This window comes from Dasypus novemcinctus, chromosome 2 (genome assembly GCF_030445035.2).
Source record: "Dasypus novemcinctus isolate mDasNov1 chromosome 2, mDasNov1.1.hap2, whole genome shotgun sequence".
NCBI classification, from domain to species: Eukaryota; Metazoa; Chordata; class Mammalia; order Cingulata; family Dasypodidae; genus Dasypus; species Dasypus novemcinctus.
The window spans coordinates 40,622,157-40,645,783 of record NC_080674.1 but is presented as its reverse complement, the minus strand read 5'-3'; the positions used below and the strand labels follow the sequence as shown (position 1 = coordinate 40,645,783).

Sequence of the window (23,627 nt, the reverse complement as noted above, 5' to 3'; positions counted from 1 at the left end):
AAGCCAAATAAACACATCACAAGTAAGGAAAATTACAGACCAATCTCTCTAATGAAACTAGATGCTAAAATCCACAACAAAATACTTCCTAATTGTATTCAACAGCACATCAAATACACCATGACCAAGTGTGGTATGCAAGGATGGTTCAACATAAGAAAATCAATCAATGTAATACACCACATAAACAGTTCAAAGGAAAAAAAAATCACATTATCACATGTATAGATGCAGAAAAAGCATTTGACAAAATACAGCACCCTTTCCTGATAAAAACACTGCAAAAGATAGGAATAGAAGGAAACTTTCTGAACATGATAAAGGGCATATATGAAAAACCCACAACTAACATCACTTACAATGGAGATTTGATATTCGACAAGGTCACCAAGCCCACTCAACTGGGAATGGCCTATACAATAAATGAGGCTTGGAGAACTGGATATCCATATGCAAATGAATGAAAGAGGATTATCATCTCACACCTTATACAAAAATCAACTCAAGTGGATCAAAGACCTAAATGTAAGAACCAAGACCATAAAGACCTTGGAAAACAATGTAGGGAAGCATCTACAGGAACTTGTAATAAGAAATGGCTTCATGAACTTCACTTCCAAAGCATGAACAGCAAAAGAAAAAGTAGATAAATGGGACCTCCTCAAAATTAAAATCTTTTGTACTCAAAGGAGTTTATCAAGAAAGTGAAAAGATAGCCTACCCAATGGGAGAAAATATTTGGTAACCATATATCTGATAGGAGACTAATATCCAACACATATAAAGAAATCCTATATCTCAAAAATAAACACAAATACCCCATTTTAAAAATGGGCAAGAGATTTGAACAGACATTTCTCCAAAGAAGAAATATAAATGGCTAAAAAGCACATGAAAAGATGTTCAACATCACTAGCTATTAGGGAAATGCCAATCAAAACTACAACAAGATCTGATCTTACACCCATTAGACTGGCCACTATTAAAAAACCAGAAGTCTACAAGTTTTGGAGAGGATGTGAAGGAATGGGAACTCTCATCCACTGCTGGTGGGAATGTAGAAGGATTCAGCCATTCTGGAGGACAGTTTGGCAGTTCCTCAAAAATTAGCTATGGATTTGCCATATGACCCAGCAATTCCACTGCTGGGTATATATACTCAGAACTGAAAACAAGGACACAAAACGATATAGGCACACCAATGTTCACTACGGCATTATTCACTTTTGCCAAAAGTTGGAATCAACTCAAATGCCCATCAAAGGATGAATGGATAAACAAAATGTGGTATATACATACAATGGAATACTACTCAGTTGTTAGACGGAATACAGTACTAACACATGGGATAACATGGATGAATCCTGAGGACCTTATGTTAAGTGAAGCAAGCCAGGCATTGAAGGACAACTACTACATGACCTCTCTCATATGGATTAAGCAAATCCAGCTGTCCCAGAGAGCTAGAGACTGGAGGGTAGGATTACAGGATATAGTGGGGAAAAGGAAGGTTGTGAGCCAACGCCTACAAGGGCAAAATCTATGATAAAATGGAGGTAAGTAGTTGTGCAGTGAAGGGATAAAGGGGCATAGGGATACTATGGGGTTGGGCTTTGCAGGCTTGACGGGGAATAGCGTTAGGAGGATGGGTCAGATGGTCCAAAGAATCAGGGGGAGGGTTGAGGGGGAGCAAGTGAACATGGGAAATTGTAGGGTATGTGGTTCAAACTACAATGCTAAGAAAATTCTTCAGAAAATATAATAAGGGTTACTGGTTTAAGGTGTTTGACAGGGGGCATCTGGCACAGGGTTCACCTGGGCAGGCTTCTAGGGAATGTGTGAGTGCTCATCATGTCATGGTGTGTTATATCAGTGGGTAGAGACCCAAACAATGAGTGGGAAGGTGTTATGCCCCCATCCTGGGGAGGCCTGATGCTCTCAAACCGAGTGGAGGGTATCTCTCGAGAGCATGGGTGGCTCCCAAAAGGGCAAGACAGACTAGTGGGTCAAGCCTTCAGCATTGGTGCAAGTATCTATGAATCTTGTCCGTCAAGCAGTGAAGCTTGGTGGTCATTGTGGGCCCTAAGGGGAGGAGAGAGAGGAGTAGAATAGTTGTAAGACTGGGTACTGAGGGGCAATGAAAGTGTTCTGCATTGTCCTGCAATGATGGATACAGGCCATGTTAAATATCACCAAAAATCTATAAAGGTTTATAATCTAAAATGTAAACCATAATGTAATAAAAAACGTATAAAAGTGTACACTCTAAAATGTAAACCATAATGGAACCATGGTTGGTAGCTATGTTTCAATACCTTTGTATCAGATGCAGCAAATGTAAGATCCACATGTAAAAAGATCATTGCTAGGGAAGGGGGAAAAGGATTTAACGTTGGGTTTGACAGTCCCGTATTTTGTATATGTGACTTTACGGTGACCTAAAACTTTTTTGAAGACATTAAAAAAAAAAAAAAAGGTAGACACTGAGGATGAAATGGAAGAGATTGTCTTGCCACTGTACACACAAGGTATCATCTATTACAGTGATGAAAGGCAAAACATCAAAAACAAAATTATTATGATATTCTTCATATTTTTAAAACCCCAATTTATTTTTTACTTTAGTTTTTCTAAATTATTATGTATTCTATTTCTAATCTTTAAACCTATCATTACTATTTCATTTTCCTATCAGTTGAATTCAGCAATATATTAGACTTCATTTTTTAAAAAGTTTTGGATCACAGAGGGGTTCAACTATGGCAGGGGAGAAGCACTGATGGGGGTGTCATTGATGGGGATACATGGGTGGGATGGAGTTCTCCAGGGCACGCATATAGGGTATAAAGGTATGTTCAGATGTTCACTGGTATTGACATAATAGGTGGAGTTTCACACAACAGCTGAGGGAGTTCTGAGTCCCCATTCCGGTGAACAGAGCAGCAACCATCCTCCAAGTGCAAGAGCAAAGACCAGTGAAGAAGGATGGTCCAATGATGAGCCCTGAATACTGAATACAATGCTTATGAGCCTGTGTGCCTGATATTTCAACTAGGCCTAAAGCTGCAGGGTGCCTAAGAGTTCCTCCTGAGAGCCTCTATTTTGCTCAAATGTGGCCACTCTCTAAGCCAAACTCAGAATGTAAATGCATTACATTCCAGCGTGGGATATGGCTCCCGGGGATGAGCCTCTCTGGCACTGAGGGATTTCTACCAAGCACCAGCTGGTGATATTACTAGAAAAAGACATTGAATAAAAGGTGGAAATGGTAAAGACAAATGAGTTTATATGGCTAAGAGACTTCAAAGTGAATCAGGAGGTCATCAGAGGGGTCGCACTTATGCATATCTCAGAAGGATCTCAGAGACAGCCAAAGTAGATATAAACCCAAGTAGTAGTGCTCCTGAGGGCTACAGAGATAGCCAGCTCCTATGGTCATGACAGATGGCTCCAGAGTTCAGTGCCTTGCCAGTAGGCCCTACTTTAGAATGTGTGTTCTTGAGTGTGATGGAGTTGGACTCAGATGTCACCTCTCTACACATGCCTCTTCTGTGACTTTTACTGAACCTGCAGTTGGCACTGGAGTTGGTTTATGCTCAGTAGACTTGAATCTCTGGACTGACTGTGTGCTGGCTGGGCCCTGAGCCTCAGTGGAGTTGTAGCACCTACTCTCCAGTTTGTTGGACTTCCCCATGTCAGCTAACAGGGAGATGGGGATGGTCAACCACCACACCAGGGAACTGAGAGAGTCTACAACTGCAAGCGGGAGAATTCCATCTACCAGCCATGTGGAATCTAAGCCCCCTCTTGAGACAGAAACAGAGTGGGCATTGCCATCCCAGGGTCTTCAGGATGGAGGACTAAAATATGGATTAGAGTAGACTTACTGGTATTCTACCACAGAATTATTGTGATTCCAGCAATGGAAGAAACTGTACCTTGATGTGGAGACAGTGGCCATGGGAGTTGCTGAGGGCAGGGAGAGAGAAGAAGAGGTGTGATATGGGGGCATTTTCAGGACGACTTAGAGTTGTCCTCAATGATATGGCAGGGACAGAGGCAGGACACTATATATCCTGCCATGACCTACTGAATGGACTAGGAGAGAGTGTAAACTACAACATAAACTATAATCCATGCTCTGTAGAATGCTCCAAAATGTACTCATTAAATGTAATGAATGTACCACACTAATGAAAGAAATTGTCAATGTGGGAGGAGTGGAGGGTGTGGGGATTGGGGTATATGGGAACCTCATATTTTTTAATGTAACATTTTGTGTCATCTAAGTATTTTTTTTAATATGACAATAAAATTAAAATGTGAAAATGAAAATAAGTAAATAAATACAAAAGGAAACACACATATGGAAAGTGTACAAAGATGTATTTTGTATCAGTTCTTGATTTCACACATAAAAACAAGGAAGGTATAGCCCCAAAATAACAAATTCACAGCTCACCCATAAATAACTTCAACTTCTATTATGTCTTATCTGATCAATGAACCCATTATTTCCTCTAATTTCCAAAATCTTTCTCACAGGTATACACTAAACTTATGTGATCAAATAGTTTCTTTTAGTTTGTTCTACCTTATAATTACATAAATACATGGATATGTTCTCACTGTAACAAGTTCTAAAATAGGTAAAATTAAAGTCTAAAGACACCTTCATCACCAGATCCACTCCTACTCCTATCCCCATACATAGCCAGTTTCATCAGTTTGGTTTATATCCTTATATATTAGTTTTAAAATCTGATTTTATATATATTTGAACATGTAAATAATATGTCTTTAGTCCATTTTAACGTAAATTAAGTATTTTACATATTTTGTTTTCTCATATATTTTATAGACATGACTTAAACTTTATTTTTAATCATTGCAGAGTATTCCATAATATTCCACAATTCCATAGTTTAGTTTATTTCCAATTTTTACTATAAAAATGTCGAAATTAACATCTTTAAACATACCCCTCCCAACAAATGTGCATATTTCAAGTGCTATCATAACTAGAATGACTGGGTTGAAAGGAATGTGCATTATCAATTTTAATAAATATTGCCAAAATACCCTCCAAAAAGTCTACCATTACTAGCTATACTTCATCAACAGTTTATGAAAGTATCTATTTGGACATATTTGATATTATTAATTTTTACATTCTAATTTAATAGGTAAAAATTATCTCATTTTAAATCCTATTTCCCTGATGACTATCAGGACAGATATCTTAAGTTTAACTGGCAATTTGTATGTTTTTTCATGAATTGCTTACTCATATGATTTGATATTTTTCTACTGGTATGTGTCTTATTGATTTGTTAAGAGTTCTTTAATCAGCGTTATCATTCTGGAATTACATATTGTAAATATTTCCTCCTAGTCTGTCATTTGTCTTATAACTTCGTTTTGAGGTACAGGAAAATTTTAATTTTGATGTTGCCAAATGTGTCATCATCTGTTATGGATTTATTTCTCTTTACTGTATAAGAAAGATGCACTACTAAGAAGTTATGAATATATCCTTCTATACTTTTTACTTTTACGAAAACACTAAGGGACTATTTAATGTTCACTCCTTATCTCAACATTTATCTGAAAAATGAACAAACTCAGGCCTTTCGGTGATTTAAAAGTAAAGCTAAGGGTGGTAAGAAATTTTCCCACACCATAAAAACAAAACAGCATTTGAGTTTCAACTCTTTCCCCCATTTATAATGTTCCCATATCAAAGAAAAAGAGGTTTTAAAGCCAACAATAACAATGACAATAAGTGTTCCTATTTTAAATGAAAGGCAATGGCTATTTGGACTAGACAGAAAAAGTAATCTTTCTATTTCTTTAATGCCAATAGCTTTTATGACATCAGCTGATTCTATAATTTTATAATTAGACAATACAAATTTGGCTTACTAGTTCAGTTATCCATGAAAGCTCTATTACTGGGGGAAAAAAATAACCAAAGCTTAAAAACTTACTGTTTTAGTGCCATGTTTCAGTGTTATCTCATGGGAGTCAGGAATCTTATGGACAGGATTCTGAAATAAGAAAATTCAAAAGAATTTATTTGAGGGATAACTGCATGCCCCATTCACAGAAAATACTTTTTTTCAAACTGTATCAGGGCTTTTCACGTAAAGCTTTAAAATAATCGTTTTTTTAAAGTATAAGAGTATTTCCTCATTTCTGCACTTCTAGACAGACTACAGTTGCTCACTCAAGATTATGATACATTTATTTTAGATCTCTACAAAAATAAACTTAGGAAATTCTCCACATTGTATGAAATTTCTAATTCTTAAACGACATTAAAATTTTAATCTAATCCAAAGATTTTAAAAATCAAGTTAGTGATGACATAATTAATAATGAGAAATTATGAATTTTTGTGCCTTTAAATCACATAAGAATTGAGCATCAAAAACCTCTATAAAAAATGGAATAATGTTCAAATATTTTTCATATTTTTTTTTTAATTAATTGTGCTTTAATGTTCAAGGTGAACAAACCAAAGAATTTTTTCTGGGTAATTTTCAAAATTCTATATTATTAAATCAAAGAGAATCTAACAATCACAGGGAAAAAATGGACTAAATCGTCATTATTAACTGAAACTGGCATTTAAATTTACCCTAACAATTAAGATTGCTGATAAACACTGTATTTAAAACACCGTTTTCCTGCCAACACAACACAGTAAAAGAGAACCATAATTTACATGAGAATTTGTTACATATTGCTAAAACACAATCCTCTATTTTTCTTTCTTACTGAATCTGAGAGAAAAATCTCTCAAATACCAGAAAATCATTAACTGAAGGAAATTAATAAATTAGGATACTATTGATCCCACATTAGTATCAAAAAGTATATTTTAAAATACTGTAAGCTCTGGGCAAAATGATCATTTCAGAATTTCTTAAAAATAACCAACAAGTTCATCTCAGGATCTAAAATATTAAGAGTCCTCTCTAAATTTGAGCATACCTAAAAGTATCATGTACTTAATTTATAATGGAGACCAACTGCACAGAAACCAAAATCTGTGCATATTTTAGCACTTTTTTAACCATTAAAAGTTAAAGAAAGGCAAAATGGACTTGGCCCAGTGGTTAGGGCGTCCATCTACCACATGGGAGGTCCGCGGTTCAAACCCTGGGCCTCCTTGACCCTTGTGGAGCTGGCCCATGTGCAGTGCTGATGTGCACAAGGAGTGTCCCCGGCGTAGGGGAGCCCCACGCACAAGGAGTGCGCTGGTAAAAAGAGCCGCCCAGCGCGAAAGAAAGTGCAGCCTGCCCAGGAACGGCGCTGCCCACACTTCCCGTGCAGCTGAGGACAATAGAAGCGGACAAAGAAACAAGACGCAGCAAATAGACACAGAGAACAGACAACGGGGGGGGGGGGGGGGCAGAATTAAATAAATAAATAAATCTTTACATTAAAAAAAAAAGTTAAAGAAAGCCTATTGTTCAGAAATGGTACAAATAAGAACTTGGAGTCATTCTCTGATTTTATGACTCAATAAGCATTTATTGAAGTGAGACTGTACCAAATGCTAAGTGGCACCAGATGCAGTCTCTACACATCCCTGCTTCCATGAAGCATTATGATCAAAGATGGAGCCATCAGTGACTCTAACTCAATATAATAAATGCTGATATACAGGGGTATGAACAAAATAATGGAAGAATAGAGTAGAAGGATGCAGAAAGCAGACATAAGAGATCACGGTGATCACTTGAATAAGAGATTTCATTATTTAGTAATGTTTCCATTATCTAAGAACAGGGTAATCATATTAAAATTCTCCACCCATTACAACTTCATTTTGGATCATCTTGCAATCTGCTTAATTGAACATATGGGTTCTAAGAAATTTTGGTCCCCATTGCCCTTCTTTCTTCAAGATCCTTAATGAATCAGTAAGTCACTAGTTCTTCCTAAAATATCTTCAATCTTTCCCCTGCTATGAACTTACCACAGAACTTATCATACTGCATTGTAATTTTGACCTGTTACCCTCCCTAGCATCCCCTAAACAAACAGCAAAACGTATACCTCTCAAAGATTGGGTACATGTCTATCATCTGTGGATCTGCAGTCCACAGAAACAGGTGATGAATAGCAGGCACACAAAAGAAGTTTGGGGAATGAATAAATGGTCCAATGTCTATCTTGTTGATCACATTAGAATGCAATTTTTAACTTACCCTCAAACTTTAGATTAACAGCTGTATCTATCAAGAAAAGCAGACGCTATCCATCCGGTCAATCTGGTGAGTAAGAAGCAAGGGATAACTGAAGACGTACAAAAACTGAAAATCTTTTGAGAACAAATGATTTTCTCCCTGACTAAAAGCAGATACGAAGTTGCAGGGATAGAGAGGAGGGGGAAAAGGTAGTTTTGTTTAGACTGTTTGCATCTGAGAAATTACTACAGTCCATTTCTATTACAGATCAGTGAAAAAGTAGATTAGAAACCAAGAAGGCACTAAACAGGAATAAAGAAAAAGCTGGAATGTTTTCAGTATATTTCAAGTCAAAGATATTACTGTATGGTATATAATGTTGTGGAAAATGCTACACATGCCTATTTAGAAATATCAATATTCTAACACACAATCAAAAATAACTTTAAAAGTTGAACAAAGGAATTGTGGACTGCCTCTATGTAGAATTTTTTATTTATTTTTTATTTATCTCTCCTCTTTCCCACCCTCCCCCCCACCCCCCGCCCAGTTGTCTGCTCTCTGTGACCATTCGCTGTTTGTTCTTCTGTGTCTGCTTGGATTCTTGTCAGTGGCACCTGGAATCCATGTCTCTTTTTGTTGCGTCATCTTGCTGCATAAGCTCTCCGTGTGTGCGGCACCACTCCAGGGCAGCCTGCACTTTTTTCTTCCTGGGTGGCTCTCCTTACGGGATGCACTCCTTGCACGTGGGGCTCCCCTACGTGGGGGACACCCCTGCGTGGCATGGCACTCCTTGCGCACATCAGCACTGGGTGTGGGCCAGCTCATCACACAGGTCAGGAGGCCCTGGGTTTGAACCCAGAACCTCCCATGTGGTAGGCAGATGCGCTATCCATTGAGCATTTACGCAAGCCGCTGCTCCCTTTGCAGATGATAATATTTGTAAGGAATGAAAACTCATGTATAGTCACCACCTTGATCAAGATGGTGGAGTGACACACTTCTGAACTCTGGCCCCCACAGAAGCTTTGAATAACAAGCAAGAATTGGTAGGAACATCTTCCTCAAAGCTCCAGAAAACAACTAAAGCTTCAGTCTGCAGTAACAGGGCAAGGACCACATCAAGAAAAAGTCTACTTAAAAGTAGTAGGATCTTGTGGTGCCCTGACTAGCCCCTCCCCGAACCATCACCAGCTCAGCATGGAACTAGACCAGGCTCCCAGTGCAGATTCCTGGTCCTGGTTCCAGAGGAAGCAGAGTGACCCTTGTGTACACACTGAGAGCATATACGCCTTGCCCTGCATGCAAAAGGTGGTTCACGAACTCTCCTACAGAATACTGTGGGATAACAGTCAAGTCATGCTGCCTGGGGCAAAGGACTGCTGGCTATAGGACATATAGTACAGTGTGATGATACAGTGTGAAGAAACTGTTTCCCATGGAGTAGGAGACATTTGTATCCATATTAACAGGGGAATTCCTATGAGAATTCTTAGGGTATCGTGTGCATGCCTAAGACAAGAAGCATGTATAGAAAGGATCAGAGAGATCCCTATTTAATGTACAGATAAGCCCTGCAGGAGAGCACTTTCACAGATTAATATGCAAAGACTGGGAAAGGTATTTTCTTTTTTACTTCTTTGTTTTTCCTTTTTAGCACCTAGCATTCAAGGAAAACTGCCATAATACTAGCTATATACAAGCTTAAGGAGTAGATACCGCAGTCTAAAGTACAGCAATAACACATTAAAATATCAAAATGGGGGAGCAGATGTGGCTCAAATGGTTGAGCATCTGCTTCCCACTTGGGAGGTCCCAGGTTAAGTTCCTGTGTTTCCTAAAGACAAACAAACAACAAGCAAAACAAATGGAAAAACCAACTAAGGGGAACTAATGTGGCTCAGTGGTTGAGCACTAGCTTCCCACATACGAGGTCCCAGGTTCAATCCCCAGCCCTCGGTAACTCAAAAAAAAAAAGAAAACCAAAATGTCCAGTTTCAACAAGAAAACATACAAAGAAACAGGAAGTGATGGGCCAGGCCCAGGAAAGGAGAAAATTAAATCATTAGAAACCATCAGGGAAGCGGACTTGGCCCAGTAGTTAGGGTGTCCATCTACCACATGGGAGGTCCGTGGTTCAAATCCCGGGCTTCCTTGACCCATGTGGAGCTGGCCCATGTGCAGTGCTGATGCGCGCAAGGAGTGCCGTGCCATGCCACACAGGGGTGTCCCCCGCGTAGGGGAGCCCCACGCGCAAGCAGTGCGCCCCATAGGAGAGCCGCCCAGTGCAAAAGAAAGTGCAGCCTGCCTAAGAATGGTGCCACCCACACGGAGAGCTGATACAACAAGATGACGCAACAGAAAGAAACACAGATTCCTGTGCCGCTGACAACAACAGAGGCTGACAAAGAAGAAGACGCAGCAAATAGACACAGAGAACAGACAACCAGAGTGGGGGGGAAGGGGAGAGAGAGAAATAAATAAATAAATAAATAAATAAATAGATCTTTTTAAAAAAGAAAAAGAAAACCATCAATGAGGAGGTCCAGACATGGAACATTCCAGACAAGAATTTTAAAAAAACAATCCTAATTATGCTCAAAGAGTTAAACGAAAACATGGACAAAGAATTGAAGAGAAGCAATAGATGAACACAAAGAGGATATCAATAGAGAAATGGAAATTAAGAAAAGGAACCAAACAGAGTTGAAGACCACAGTAACAGAAATTTAAAATTCCCTAAAAGGGTTCAACAGCAGATTGGAGCTGGCAGAAGAAAGAATCATGGAATCTGAAGATAAAAAAATTAAAATCATCCAATTTGAGGAACGGAAAGAAGGAAAAAAAATAAACAGAGATTAAGGAGCCTATGGGATACCATCAAATGTCCCAAAATATGCATTGTGGGAGTCCCAAAAGGAGAAGATAGAGAGAGGCACAAATACACGAACCACCAAATTGTTCAATGAACTCCAAACAGGATAAACCCAAAGAGACCCACATTACAGCATATTCTAATCAAACTGTCGACTGCCAAAGATAAAGAATGAATTCTCAGAGACACAAGAGAGAAACAACATATCATGTACAAAAGAAGCCTCAATAAGTGCCAATTTTTCATCAGAAACCATGGTGGCAAGAAGGCAGTGGAATGACACATTTCAAGTACTGAAAACAAAAAACTGCCAAGAATTCTATATCCAACAAAACTGTCTTTCAGAAACGAAGGGAGAGATTAAGACATTCCCAGATAAACAAAGTCTGAGGGAATTTGTCATCTATAGACCAACCCTACAAGAGATGCTAAAGAGAGTTCTGTAAATTGAAAGGAAAGAACAATAGAAAATAGATCAAAGATTCATGAAGACATAAAGAGCTGTGGTAAGGGTAACATCTGGATAAATATAAATGCCAGTACTACTGTATATTTGCAACTCCAATTTTTACTTCCTACAGGCCCTAAAAGGCAATGAATATAATGTAACAATATATCAGTGTTTTTGGATGTAATGTATAAACATGTATCTTGTGACAAGAACCACATAAGGGTGGGATCATGTAAGGGTATAGGAACATAGTTTATATATACTATTGAAGTTAAGTAGCTATCAAGACAAATGAGATTGTTATAGATTCAGTGTGTTAAATGTAAACCCCATGATAACTACAAATAAAATATACAAGCTCACAGAGACAGAAATTAGACTATAGTTGCTAGGGGTAGGGAAGAGAGGGTAAAAGGAGTTAATTCAAAATGGGTGAAGGATTTCTGTTTGGAGAGACAGGAAAGTTTTAGTAACAGAAGATGATTAATACCACTGAATGATATGCTTGGAAGTGGGTGAAATGGGAAAGTTCTTGCTGAATATGTTTTCACAATGAAAGAGAGAGCGCACACTTGCACAATTAAAGAGACAATGACAATTAAAGGCAATACATAATCCTGGACTAACAAGGGAGGAGAGAAGTCTCAAAAGGATATTAGTAGGACGTAAGAAAAAAATAACAAGCTTTATATCAATGTTAAATTTCTTGAACTTGATAACTGCACTTAAGGTGGATACATACATGAATATGCTTGTCCTTAGGAAATGTAAATGGCTGTATTATGGACTCAAACAATATGATATACAAAATCTACAATCAAGTGTTCAGAAAACGAATTTATAGACAGACATAGAAATACAGAAAGATGGACAGAGAGATGAACTGAAAGAATGATAGACAGCTAAAATGATACGAAAATGTGGCAAAATGTTAAAATTGGTGCATCTGGATATTTGGACAGTGTAGGGATATGATGGAGCTTTCTGTATGAAGTTTGTGTTAGTTTTGTAACTGCACTGCAATTTCTAAAGTATTTTCAAACTAAAACGTTTCTTTTTTTAAATCATGTAAAACTGCTAGGCACTCTTGCAAGGAGTAGGAGAACAGTTCAAATATTTCACTTAGAGAAGAATCTATTACAATGTCTGTGTCTCATTTCATAACTAATTACTTTTTCATCACTCAGCAAACAGAAACACTGTCACCAAAAAGCTGAGGTAAAAATTATGTTGTTTAATTCAATGCAGAATGTGCCTATATATAGACAATTTCTGACATTTAAAGAAAAAATTTGCAAGAACACAGAACAACTTGGTATTTACTTTAGAAGTGAATTAAATGTTTAAATAAATGCTGTTTACATTCAAAATCAACATTTTACTAGAAATAATGTAGAGCATAACTCATAAAAAGCCCATATAATTGGCACCGCTAAATAATCTAAAATAGTAGCGATCCATCTTTTGGTAACATATCACTCGAAGGTGACTGTTCTTTTTCCAGAACTTTTACTGATGATTTTTTGAAATATGGCTTTGTGTGAAATTTGCTTCAACAGTAAAATATTTTCAAGATTTTCTTGCCAGGGGACATCATAAACTACAAGACATCAATGAAGTCATTTATTGCCGAAATTCATAACAAGAGCTACGGTCTTAATGGAAGGAAGAAAAGGATATAAATTTTTCTTTGGCTTTGATTTTAAATACCAACTAACGAATTATTTCCCAGGTTATTGGTCTATCCCCAACAACAACGATGACTGGGCACACAGATGGAATAACATGAGCAACAATTCCATGTGATTTACGTCTTCACACTGTTTTAAAAGATTTGCAAATCAGAAACAACCTTCCTGGGGGAAAGTTACCATAAATTAAGAAAGTTGTATATGTATAGTAGAATAAGCCATAAAAGATGGTCTACCTCATAACAAAGGTCTGCCACAAAGTAGGAATTGCCAACCAGGAGTTTGAAAATTAGTGCTATTTTCTTTCAGAAACTAGTTGGGTTACAGTTTAGCACTGCAAGACCACAGGCAGTCAGAAGTAAAGTCTATTACTGGGTAACTCTGGACATCCAATAAGACTGACAATAGTAATTCATTTATTCATCCACTCACTCATACATTTCCTTAACAAACACTTATTATCAATAACTACATACCACATACCAGATACTACAGTTAAAGATAAAAACTGTTCATAACTGTCAGTCCAGTGAAGCAAAACACGCAGATAAAAAATAGACAAACAAAAATGTTCCACATGTTATGGCAGAAGCATACACAGGATTCAGTGCTAAATTATCTTCTGCCAGGTAAATGAGGGGGTGCTTAGAAAAAGCTTCAAAAAAGATATTTCAGGTGCCTTTGGAAAAATAAATAGAGGTTCTGTAGGTATATGTTGAGGGCAAATGAGTTGGAATAACAAGAATCTTTACATTTTATGAACTACAATTATTTTTGCCTGGCTGGAGTTTAAACTGCCAGCAGGAAAAAGGGCAAAGGAATGTGGTATGAGGGTATGTGTTTTAAAGTATTAAACCACCTATACTTCCACCTATTCTTCCCTACTCCGCTCAGAACCTATAGTGACCACAAAGTTTCAATTTTTCAATAATGAGGTTCATAGTTCCATACATTAATAAGAAGAATAGGTGGAACATAGGGCATTTCTGGGGCATTCGAATTGTTACACATGATCTTGCGATGACAGATAGAGGCCATTATATATTTTATCAAAACCTATAAAAGTATACAGTACAAAATGTAAACCATAATGTAAACCACTGACCATGGTTAGCAGCAATGCTTCACTTCACTTCATCAACTGTAATAAATATACCATAATCATGTAAAATGTTAATAATACAGGAAAATGTGAGAGGAGGAGGGGTGGGGTATATGGGAAACCCCAATATTTTCTATGTGAATTTTCTGTAACCCTAAAGTTTCTTTGAAAACAAAGAGAGGAAAGAAGAAGGAAAAAAGACACCGGGGGAACATACAGAAGAAACTGTCAATATACATAAAACAGATGTTAGAGTGATGAAAGGCATGATGCAAAAAAAATTTATTTGGGGGAGGCTTTGTATTTTGGGGAGGTTTTAGACTGCAGAAGGGCTGCAACTGTGGCAGGGGAGGATGACTGGTGGAAGGTATCAGTGGTGTGGAGAGGGGAGCACCAGGGGCACACCTCTATGGAATATGAATGTGTTCATGTGGTCACGGGGTATTCTCTCAGTGGGTGAAAACCCACACAAAAATCAACCGAATATTAAATTCCCATCCTGGGGGGTCCTGCTACATTCTCTAATAGAGCGGCAAGAATTTCTAGAGTACACAGAGTGCCCAGAGGAGGAGGGCAGACCAATACATCAGGCCCTTGATATTGATGCCTGTACTTATAAACCTTGTTCTTGTGAAACCGAAACTTAACCTAGTAATCTATATTGCCTAAGAGTTAGCTCTTGAAAGCTTCCTAGTTGCTCAAATGTGGCCTCTCTCTGAGCCAAACTCAGCATATAAACTCACTGCATTCCCCCCACTGTGGGACATGACTCCCAGGGCACCGTGGGATTATCAATCACCAAGAGTCAACTAGCAATGCATTTGGAAAACAGACCTTGACCAAAAGGGGGAAATACTAAATACAAGTGAGTTTTTATGGCTAAGAGATTTCAAAGCGAGTTAGGAGGTCATTCCAAAGGATATGCTTATGCACATCTCAGGAGAATCTCACTGATTGGGACACTAAACTGTGCCTCAAGCAGGGGTGCTTCTGAGGGCTCTAGAGCAGGAGCTCTTAATCTTTTTTCTTCCACAAACCCCTTTGCCAATCATGTGAAAACTAGAGACCCCTTACTAAGTCCACACTATAGTGTGTATTATTTAATAAATATATCACACCTGCACCAACATGTCCCCACAAGAATACTGTTGTTTTTTCTTTGCTATTCAATTCAAGCTTACAGATCCCTTGTTAAGAACCCCTACTCTAGAGACATCTAGACACTATAGTCAGGGCAGACAATCCCAGGAAATTGATACCCTGTCAGTGTACTTTACCTTGGAATATATGATAACCTATCTTCTCAATGTATCAGAGTTACAATCATTTATAATTTTCCTATACATTGTTCTTCTGCCCCCTTTTGGTGAACCCATAATTAGCACTATACCCATTAAATATATGTCCTAAGATTTAAATGTTCTAGTCTTTCATATGCTGGTTGAGTCATCAGCAAAGTTGCAGCCAAAACCTACTCTCCAGTTCATCAAACTCACTCAGGACAACTAATAAAAGGATGATGGGTAGTGTATGTGGCTAAAGCAGTTGAGTTCCCACCTCCCACATGGGAGGTCCCAGGTTTGGTTTCCAGTTTCTCCTGGAAGGAAAAAAAAGCAAAACAATAAAAAAATTCACCTCAGGGAAGCAATGTGGCTCAGTGGTTAAGCACTGGCTTCCCATATACCCAGTCCCAGGTTCAAAAAAAAAGGATGATGATGGACAACATCCATCCCAAAAAAAAAAAAACAGAGTATCTACAACTGCATGCATGACAGTTTCATCCACCTGTCCAATGAGATCTAAGCCCTTTCTCAATCAGAAGCTAATAGGCATCACCATTCCAAAATCCTCAAGATTAAGGAATGAACAAACAAAAGTAAAATAGACATTATTATTCTAGTAATGGAAGAACGTATAACACTGATATAAAGAAAGTGGTCACCAGTGGTTCTGAGGGGAGGGAGAAGGAAAAATTATTGTAACATGGGGCATTTTGGGGACATTGGAATTGTTCTGTGCAATATTGCAGCGATGGGTACAGGCCATTATACATATTATCAAACCCTATAAAATTGTACAGTTCAAAGTATAAAGTATAATGTAAACTATAGACTATGGTCAGTAGCAATGCCTCAATATGTATTTATCAATTTTAACAAACGTATCACACTAATAAAAAATGTTGTTAATGGGGAAGTATGTGGGGGAGGTGCAATATTTGGGAATCCCCCATATTTCAATGTAACATTTATGTAATCTAAAACAAATTAAAAATAAAGGGGAAAAATTATCAAACCAGAGAGTAGTTATGAATCAGATTGTATTCAATACCAAGAATTTAAAATTTAAGCTGCAAGCCATGGAGAACAATTTGGTAAGATTTGAGTATTTTGGTTCTTTTCAATCACCATGGCTATACTGTGGAGGCTAAACTAGGAAATTACAATATAAGGTAAATTCTAGTCCAAGGACAGGGAGGCATGTTAAAATATTCGTCCAACTGTCTAAAGAAGTTTCTTGTTTCTCTTATGTTTATCAGTAGCAGTATTGAAATAATGAAAATGCACTGCTAATAACTGAGTGCACAACTATGTAATTATACCAAATACCATTGTTTGTACCTTTTGTATGAACTGTACAGTTTATTAATATGTATCAATAAAATAAATTTGGAAAAAAATTGACTAAAAGGGAGCTGAATTGATACAACATAGTTGGAATGGGGGACAGACATCTTAAGAACTTAGGTGTGGAGAGCTGAGGTGTGGAGAGCTGAGGTCAACAACGATGTAAGGAATTATGAAAAAAAGAAACAAAGACAGTTCCCCATTTCTCTGCCATCATTCATGTAGTTAATTAGTTCATAAATATTTATTCAGCACTGACTGTGCCTAGCACTGTTAAAGACAATGAGGTCACTCTGGTCATAAAGACAGAAGTTCCTGCCCTCATGGAACTTGCAATCCAGTGACAGAATTGTTAAAAATCCGTAAAGTATGGGAAGCAGACTTGGCCCAGTGCTTAGAGCGTCCATCTACCACATGGGAGGTCCCCGGTTCAAACCCCAGGCCTCCTTGACCCGTGTGCAGCTGGCCCACGCACAGTGCTGATGCGTACAAGGAGTGCCACGCCACACAGGGGTGTCCCCCACATAGGGGAGCCCCATGCGCAAGGAGTGCGCCCCGCAAGGAGAGCCGCCCAGCACAAAAGAAAGTGCAGCCTGCCCAGGAATGGCGCTGCACACACGGAGAGCTGACACAACAAGATGACGCAACAAAAAGAAACACAGATTCCTGTGCCGCTGACAACAGAAGCGAACAAAGAAGAACACGCAGCAAATCAACACAGGGAACAAACAACCGGGGTGGGGGGAGGGGGGGAGAGAAATAAATAAATCTTTTTTTAAAAAATCCATAAAGTATTAATTAATTACAATAATAAGAAGTAAAGTAGTAAAGAGTTATTTTAGGTCAATATGGGAAGCAGACCAGGACAGTGCTTCACAACTCCAAAGAGGTTGAGGGACAAAGAGACCAAGAAGTGGAAACAGAGTTACTAAATCTCCTGGCTGCTGAGGGCTCCCCTCCCCGACCTGAGATATTCATTGCCTGTAAAACCCAAGGCTCACAGAAGCCGATAAGAAAGTAGCACATCTTCCTTCCACCCAGCTATTACGAGGGAATAGGGAGGGGGAGTGAGGACGCTTTTCGTCAGTGATTTCCACTAGAGGAGCCCACTTTGAATCTGGGCTCTGGCCAGATCAAAACAAAGAAATATTGAGAGACCTCTGTGGAAACATATGCTAACAAGCACCACCTGCTGGCCAGTCTGAAAATTACATGAACAGAAACCACTTTTATTTATTTTTTTCCCAAATCCTACTCAATTTATTCATTTTTTTAAAAGATATTACATTAAAGCTCTCTTTATCCCACTCTTTACACTGCATCAGTGAGTCCCTGGCACGGTTTTTGGTAACTTAAGCTGGGCAATTTTTAGGGCTTAGAATAAGTTGGACTAAATATCAAAGAAGAGCTGTGAAAAAATAATAGGCAAGAGAGAAATTGTACATTAGAGAAAATTCACCAACATATCAGATGCCTAGACATCAGCAAAAAACTACAACTCATACTAGGAAAAAGGAAGAAATGGCCCAGCCAAAGAAACAAACCAAATATGCTGAAGAGATTCAGGATTTAAGACAATTTATCAATCATAACCACACAACTCTCCTAAATCAATTTAAAGAATTTAAAGAAAATATGACTAAAGAGATAAAGGATATTAAGACAACACTGGGTGAGCATAAAGAATAATCTGAAAGCCTGAAAAGTAACAGACCTTATGGGAATGACAGACATAATGGATGAGATTAAAAATATATTAGATGGGAAGTGGATTTGGCTCAACAGATAGTGTCCGTCTACCACATGGGAGGTCCAGAGTTCAAACCCAGGACCTCCTGACCGGTGTGATGAGCTGGTCCACACACAGTGCTGATGCGCGCAAGGAGTGCCATGCCACGCAGGGGTGTCCCCTGCATAGGGGAGCCCCAAGCGCAAGGAGTGTGCCCCGTAAGGAGAGCCGCCCAGCACGAAAAAAAGTGCAACCTGCCCAGGGTGGTGCTGCACGCATGGAGAGCTGATGCAGCAAGATGACACAACAAAAGGAGATACAGATTGCCGGTGCCACTGACAAGAATACAAGTGGACACAGAAGAACACACAGCGAATGGACACAGAGAGCTGACAATTGAAGGGGGGAGGGCAGGAAAGAGGAGAGAAATAAATTTTGAAAAAGTAAATCTTTAAAAAAAAATACATTAGAGGGAGAAGCAGCTGTGGTTCAATCCATTGGGCTCCCATCTACCACATGGGAGGCCATGGGTTCATGTCCCGGAGCCTCCTTGTGAGGGCAGGATGTCCCGCACCTGCGAAGAGCTGATGGCCCACACACCTGTGGAGAGCCAGCACATCAAGAAGACCCAACAAAGAGAGACAAAAAGACATAGAAGAATGCACAGTGAATGAACAGAGAGCAGACAGCAAGAAAGCTGCGAGGGTGGGGAAGGATAAATAAATAATAAGCCTTTTTTTAAAAATACATTAGAGAGAAGCAGATGTGGCTCAAGTGATAGAACTTCCGCCTACCATATGGGAGGACCTGGGTTCAATCCCTGGGGACTCCTGGTGAAAATGAAGATTGTGGGAGTGCGAGCCACCGTTGCTAAGCCGACCCGGCAACAGGCGTGTGCACAGCCTGAAGCCGCAGTTCAGGGTGGCTGGAACGGGCGACCACGCCCTCAGCCTGGTACGGGCGAAGCGTCCTCAGCCTACCCGGGCAAGATACATCAATAACGGTCGCATCCCACTATCTCCCGCCTAGCCTAACATCTGGTCGGCTCTCACTTCCCCTTTCCCCTCCCCCATTCCTAACCTCTTCGCCTGCCCTCTGCCTAGCAACTGCCTACAACCACCTATCAGGAAGCAGTACCCACCCGCACCTATCAAATCTCTCCACGCAGTCCCTAACCCTATAAAGCCGTATCCCCTTCTGCAATAAACCAGACTTGTGCCATCAGCCTGTCTCCGCGACTCCTTCCTGGGTCATGCGCCCTCCACGCCTTCGGAGCCCCCGAGGGAAGCCTCAGCGGCCGTATGAGGCTTTCTTCCCCACGCCAGGGACCCCTCTCGTCCCACAACGGGACCCCACTCGTCCTGCAACAGGGACCCCGCAAAACCCATAACAGGGACCCCGTTTCGTCCCTCAAAGATGAGAAAGCATGTCTGCACAGCAAGGCATTGCCTGTGCGAGTGCCCACATGGTAAGTCAGTGCCCACATGGTGAGCCAGTGCCACATGCAAATGAGTCACGTAGCAAGATGATGATGCATCAAAAGAGAGACAAGGGAGAGTCAAGGTGAAGTACAGCAGAAACCAGGAACTGAGTCAGTGCAATCGACAGGGAACCTCCCTCCCCATCAGAGGTCTCTAGGATTGAATCCCAGGGAATCCTAGAGAGAGAAAAGAAGACAACACAGACAACAAAAACAGTAGGGCGGGAGAAGGGGAAGGGGGGTAAATAAATAAATGTTTTAAAAAATACATTAGAGGCACATAAGAGCAGATTTGAACGCTTGAAGACAGGATTCGTGATTTTTGAGGACAAAGCCTCTGAACTGGAAAAGACAAGAGGAGAAAAAGAGAATGCAAAAAATGGAACAGGGTCTCAGGGAACTGAATGAACGTGAAACACAAAAATATCCACATGATCAGCACTCCAGAAGAGGAAGAAAATGGAAAAGGGGCAGAAAGAATATTTGAGGAAATAATGCCTGAAACTTCCCTACCCTTATGAAAGACATAAATATCAATGTCCAAGAAGGACAACGCACCCGACACAGAATAAACATGAATAGATCTACCCCAAGACAGCTACAATTTAGAATGACAATTATCAGAGGAAAAAACATTTTGAAAACAGCCAAGAGAAAAACAAACCATCACATACAAGGGAAACACAATGAGATTAAATACTGACCTCTCTTCAGAAACCATGGAGGAGAGAAGAAAGTGGTGTGATGTATTTAAAGTATTGAAAGAGAAAAACTGCCATCCTAGAATTTTGTATCCAGCAAAGCTGTCCTTCAAAAATGAAGTAGAGTTCAAAGTCTCCACAAACAAACAAAAACTGATAGAATATGTTACCAAAAGACCAGAATTACAAGAGATACTAAAGGGAGTGCTGCAACCTGGAAGGAAAAAACATGGGTGAGAGACTTGGTAAAGAGTATAAAAATGAAGAATATTAGAAAGGATTAAAAAAACAGACAATAGTATGATATGACAACTGAAAGCCAAAGATCAAAATGGATGAAGTAACGCCTTTAGAGTTATAACATTGAATGTTAATGGCTTGAACCATCCAATAAAAAGTCATAGACTGATAGAATAGTTTTTAAAAAATGATCCATCTATATGTTGTCAATGAAAGACTCACCACAGATGTTAAGGACACAACCAGGTTAAAAGTGAAAAGCTGAGAAAAGATATTCCATGCAATAGCAACAAAAAAAAAGCTGGAGTAGCAATACCAGTATCAGACAAAATAGATTTTAAATGCAAAACCGTTATAAGGGATGAAAAAGGTCATTATATATTAATAAAAGGAGCAATTCAACAAGAAGAAATAACTATTCTAAATACTTACGCACCTAATCTCAGTGCACAAGATAACTGAGGCAAACACTGGCAAACCTGAAGGGAGAAATAGATATCTCTGCAATAATAGTTGGAAACTTCAATACACCCCTATCAGTATTGGATAGAACATCTGAACAGAGAATAAACAAAGAAACAAAACTTGAATAATATGATAAATGAACCTCAGTTAACAGACATATACAGAGTATTGCATCCCAAAACAGCAGGATATACATTCTTTGCAAGTGCTCATGGATCCTTCTCCAAGATAGACCACATGTTGGGTCACAAGACAAGTCTCAATAAATTTAAAAAAGATTGAATTTATACAAAACGCTTTCTCTGATCATAATGGAATGAAGCTGAAAATCAATAATGGACAGAAAAAGAGAAAATTCATAAATACATGGAGATTAAGCAACATACTCTTAAATAATCATGGGTCAAAGAAGAAACTGCAAGACAATTCAGCAAATCTCTTTGAGACAAATCAAAGTGAGAACACAAAATACCAAAACCTATGGGACACTGCAAAGACACTGAGAGGGAAATTTATAGCCCTCAATGCTTACTTTAAAAAAGAAGAAAAAAACTAAAATTGAAGATCTAACTACACACCTGGAAGAAGAAAAAGAACATCAAACTCCAAACCAAGCCAAAGGAAAGAAATAATAAAGATCAGAGCAGTAATCAATAAAATCGAGAAAAAAAAATAGAATAAACAAAACCAAAAGTTAGTTCTTTGAGAAGATCAACAAAATTGACAAACTCCTAGCTAGTCTGACAAAGAAAAAAAGAGAGAAGACACAAAAAAATAAAATCAGAAATGAGAGGGGGGACATTATCACTGATGCCGTAGAAATAAGTGAGATCATAAGCTGATACTATGAACAACAGTATGCGGAAAAACTAGAAAATGTAGATGAGGTGGACAAATTCCTGGAAACACATGAACCACCTACAGTAACTGAAACAGAAGACCTCAACAAACCAATCAAAAGTGAAGAGATTGAAACAGTCATCAAAAACCTCCCAAAGATGAAAAGCCTGGGACCAAATGGCTTCACAGGTGAATTTTATCAACCATTCAAAGATGAACTAACACCGATCTTGCTTAAGCTCTTCCAAAAAAATTGAACAGGAAAGAATGCTACCAAACTCATTCTATGAAGCCAACATCACCCTAATACCAAAACCAGATAAAGACACTACAAAAAAAAATTACAGACCAATATCTCTAATGAATATAGACACAAAAATCCTCAACAAAATATTTGCAAACAGAATGCAAAAGCACATTAAAGAATTATACACAATGATCAAGTTGGTTCTATCCTAGGTATGCAAGGGTGGTTCAACAAAAGAAAATCAATTAGCATAATAAACCACATTGATAAATGGAAGAAGAAAAATCACATGATCCTCTTGATTGATGCAGAAAAGGCATTTGGCAAAATACTGCACACTTTCTTGATAAAAACTCTCCAAAAGATAGGAAGAGAGGAAGCTTTCTCAATATGGTAAAGTGCATATGTGAAAAACGTACAGCCAGCATTGTACTCAATAGTGAAAGACTGAAAGCTTTCCCACTGATATCAGGAACAAGACAAGGATGCCCACTGTCACAATTATTATTCAGTATTGTGCTAGAAGTTCTAGCTAGAGCAATTAGGCTAGACAAAGAAATAAAATGCACCAAATAGGAAAGGAAGAAGTAAAACTTTCACTATTCTCAATGACATGACCCTATATCTAGAAACCCTGAAAAATCCACAACAAAGCTACTAGAACTGATAGACAAGTTCGGCAAAGTGACAGGATACAAGAATAACATGCAAAAAATCAGTAGCATTTCTGTACACTACTGAAGAGCAAACTAAGGAGGAAATCAGAAAAAAAAATCCATTGATAATAGTGACTAAAAGAATCAAATATTAGGAATAAACTTAACCAAGGACATAAAGGAAACTGCAAGACATTGCTGAAAGAAACCAAAGAAAACTTATATAAATGGCAGGATAGTCCATGTTCATGGAATGGAACATTAATTGAGCATAATTCTACCCAAACTGATTTACAGATTCAACGCAATCCATCCAATAAAA

General features: G+C 38.7%; 1 protein-coding gene across 1 annotated transcript in view; it reads right to left on the bottom strand.

Moving 5' to 3' along the window:
• The window catches only part of WDR70 (WD repeat domain 70), a 387,773-nt gene that overhangs the window by 261,717 nt on the left and 102,429 nt on the right, over positions 1–23,627 (bottom strand). Inside the window, exon 6 of the mRNA XM_004447213.3 lies at positions 5,991–6,050. Within this exon, the coding sequence (XP_004447270.1) occupies positions 5,991–6,050 (60 nt within the window). The remainder of the gene's footprint in view (positions 1–5,990; positions 6,051–23,627) is intronic.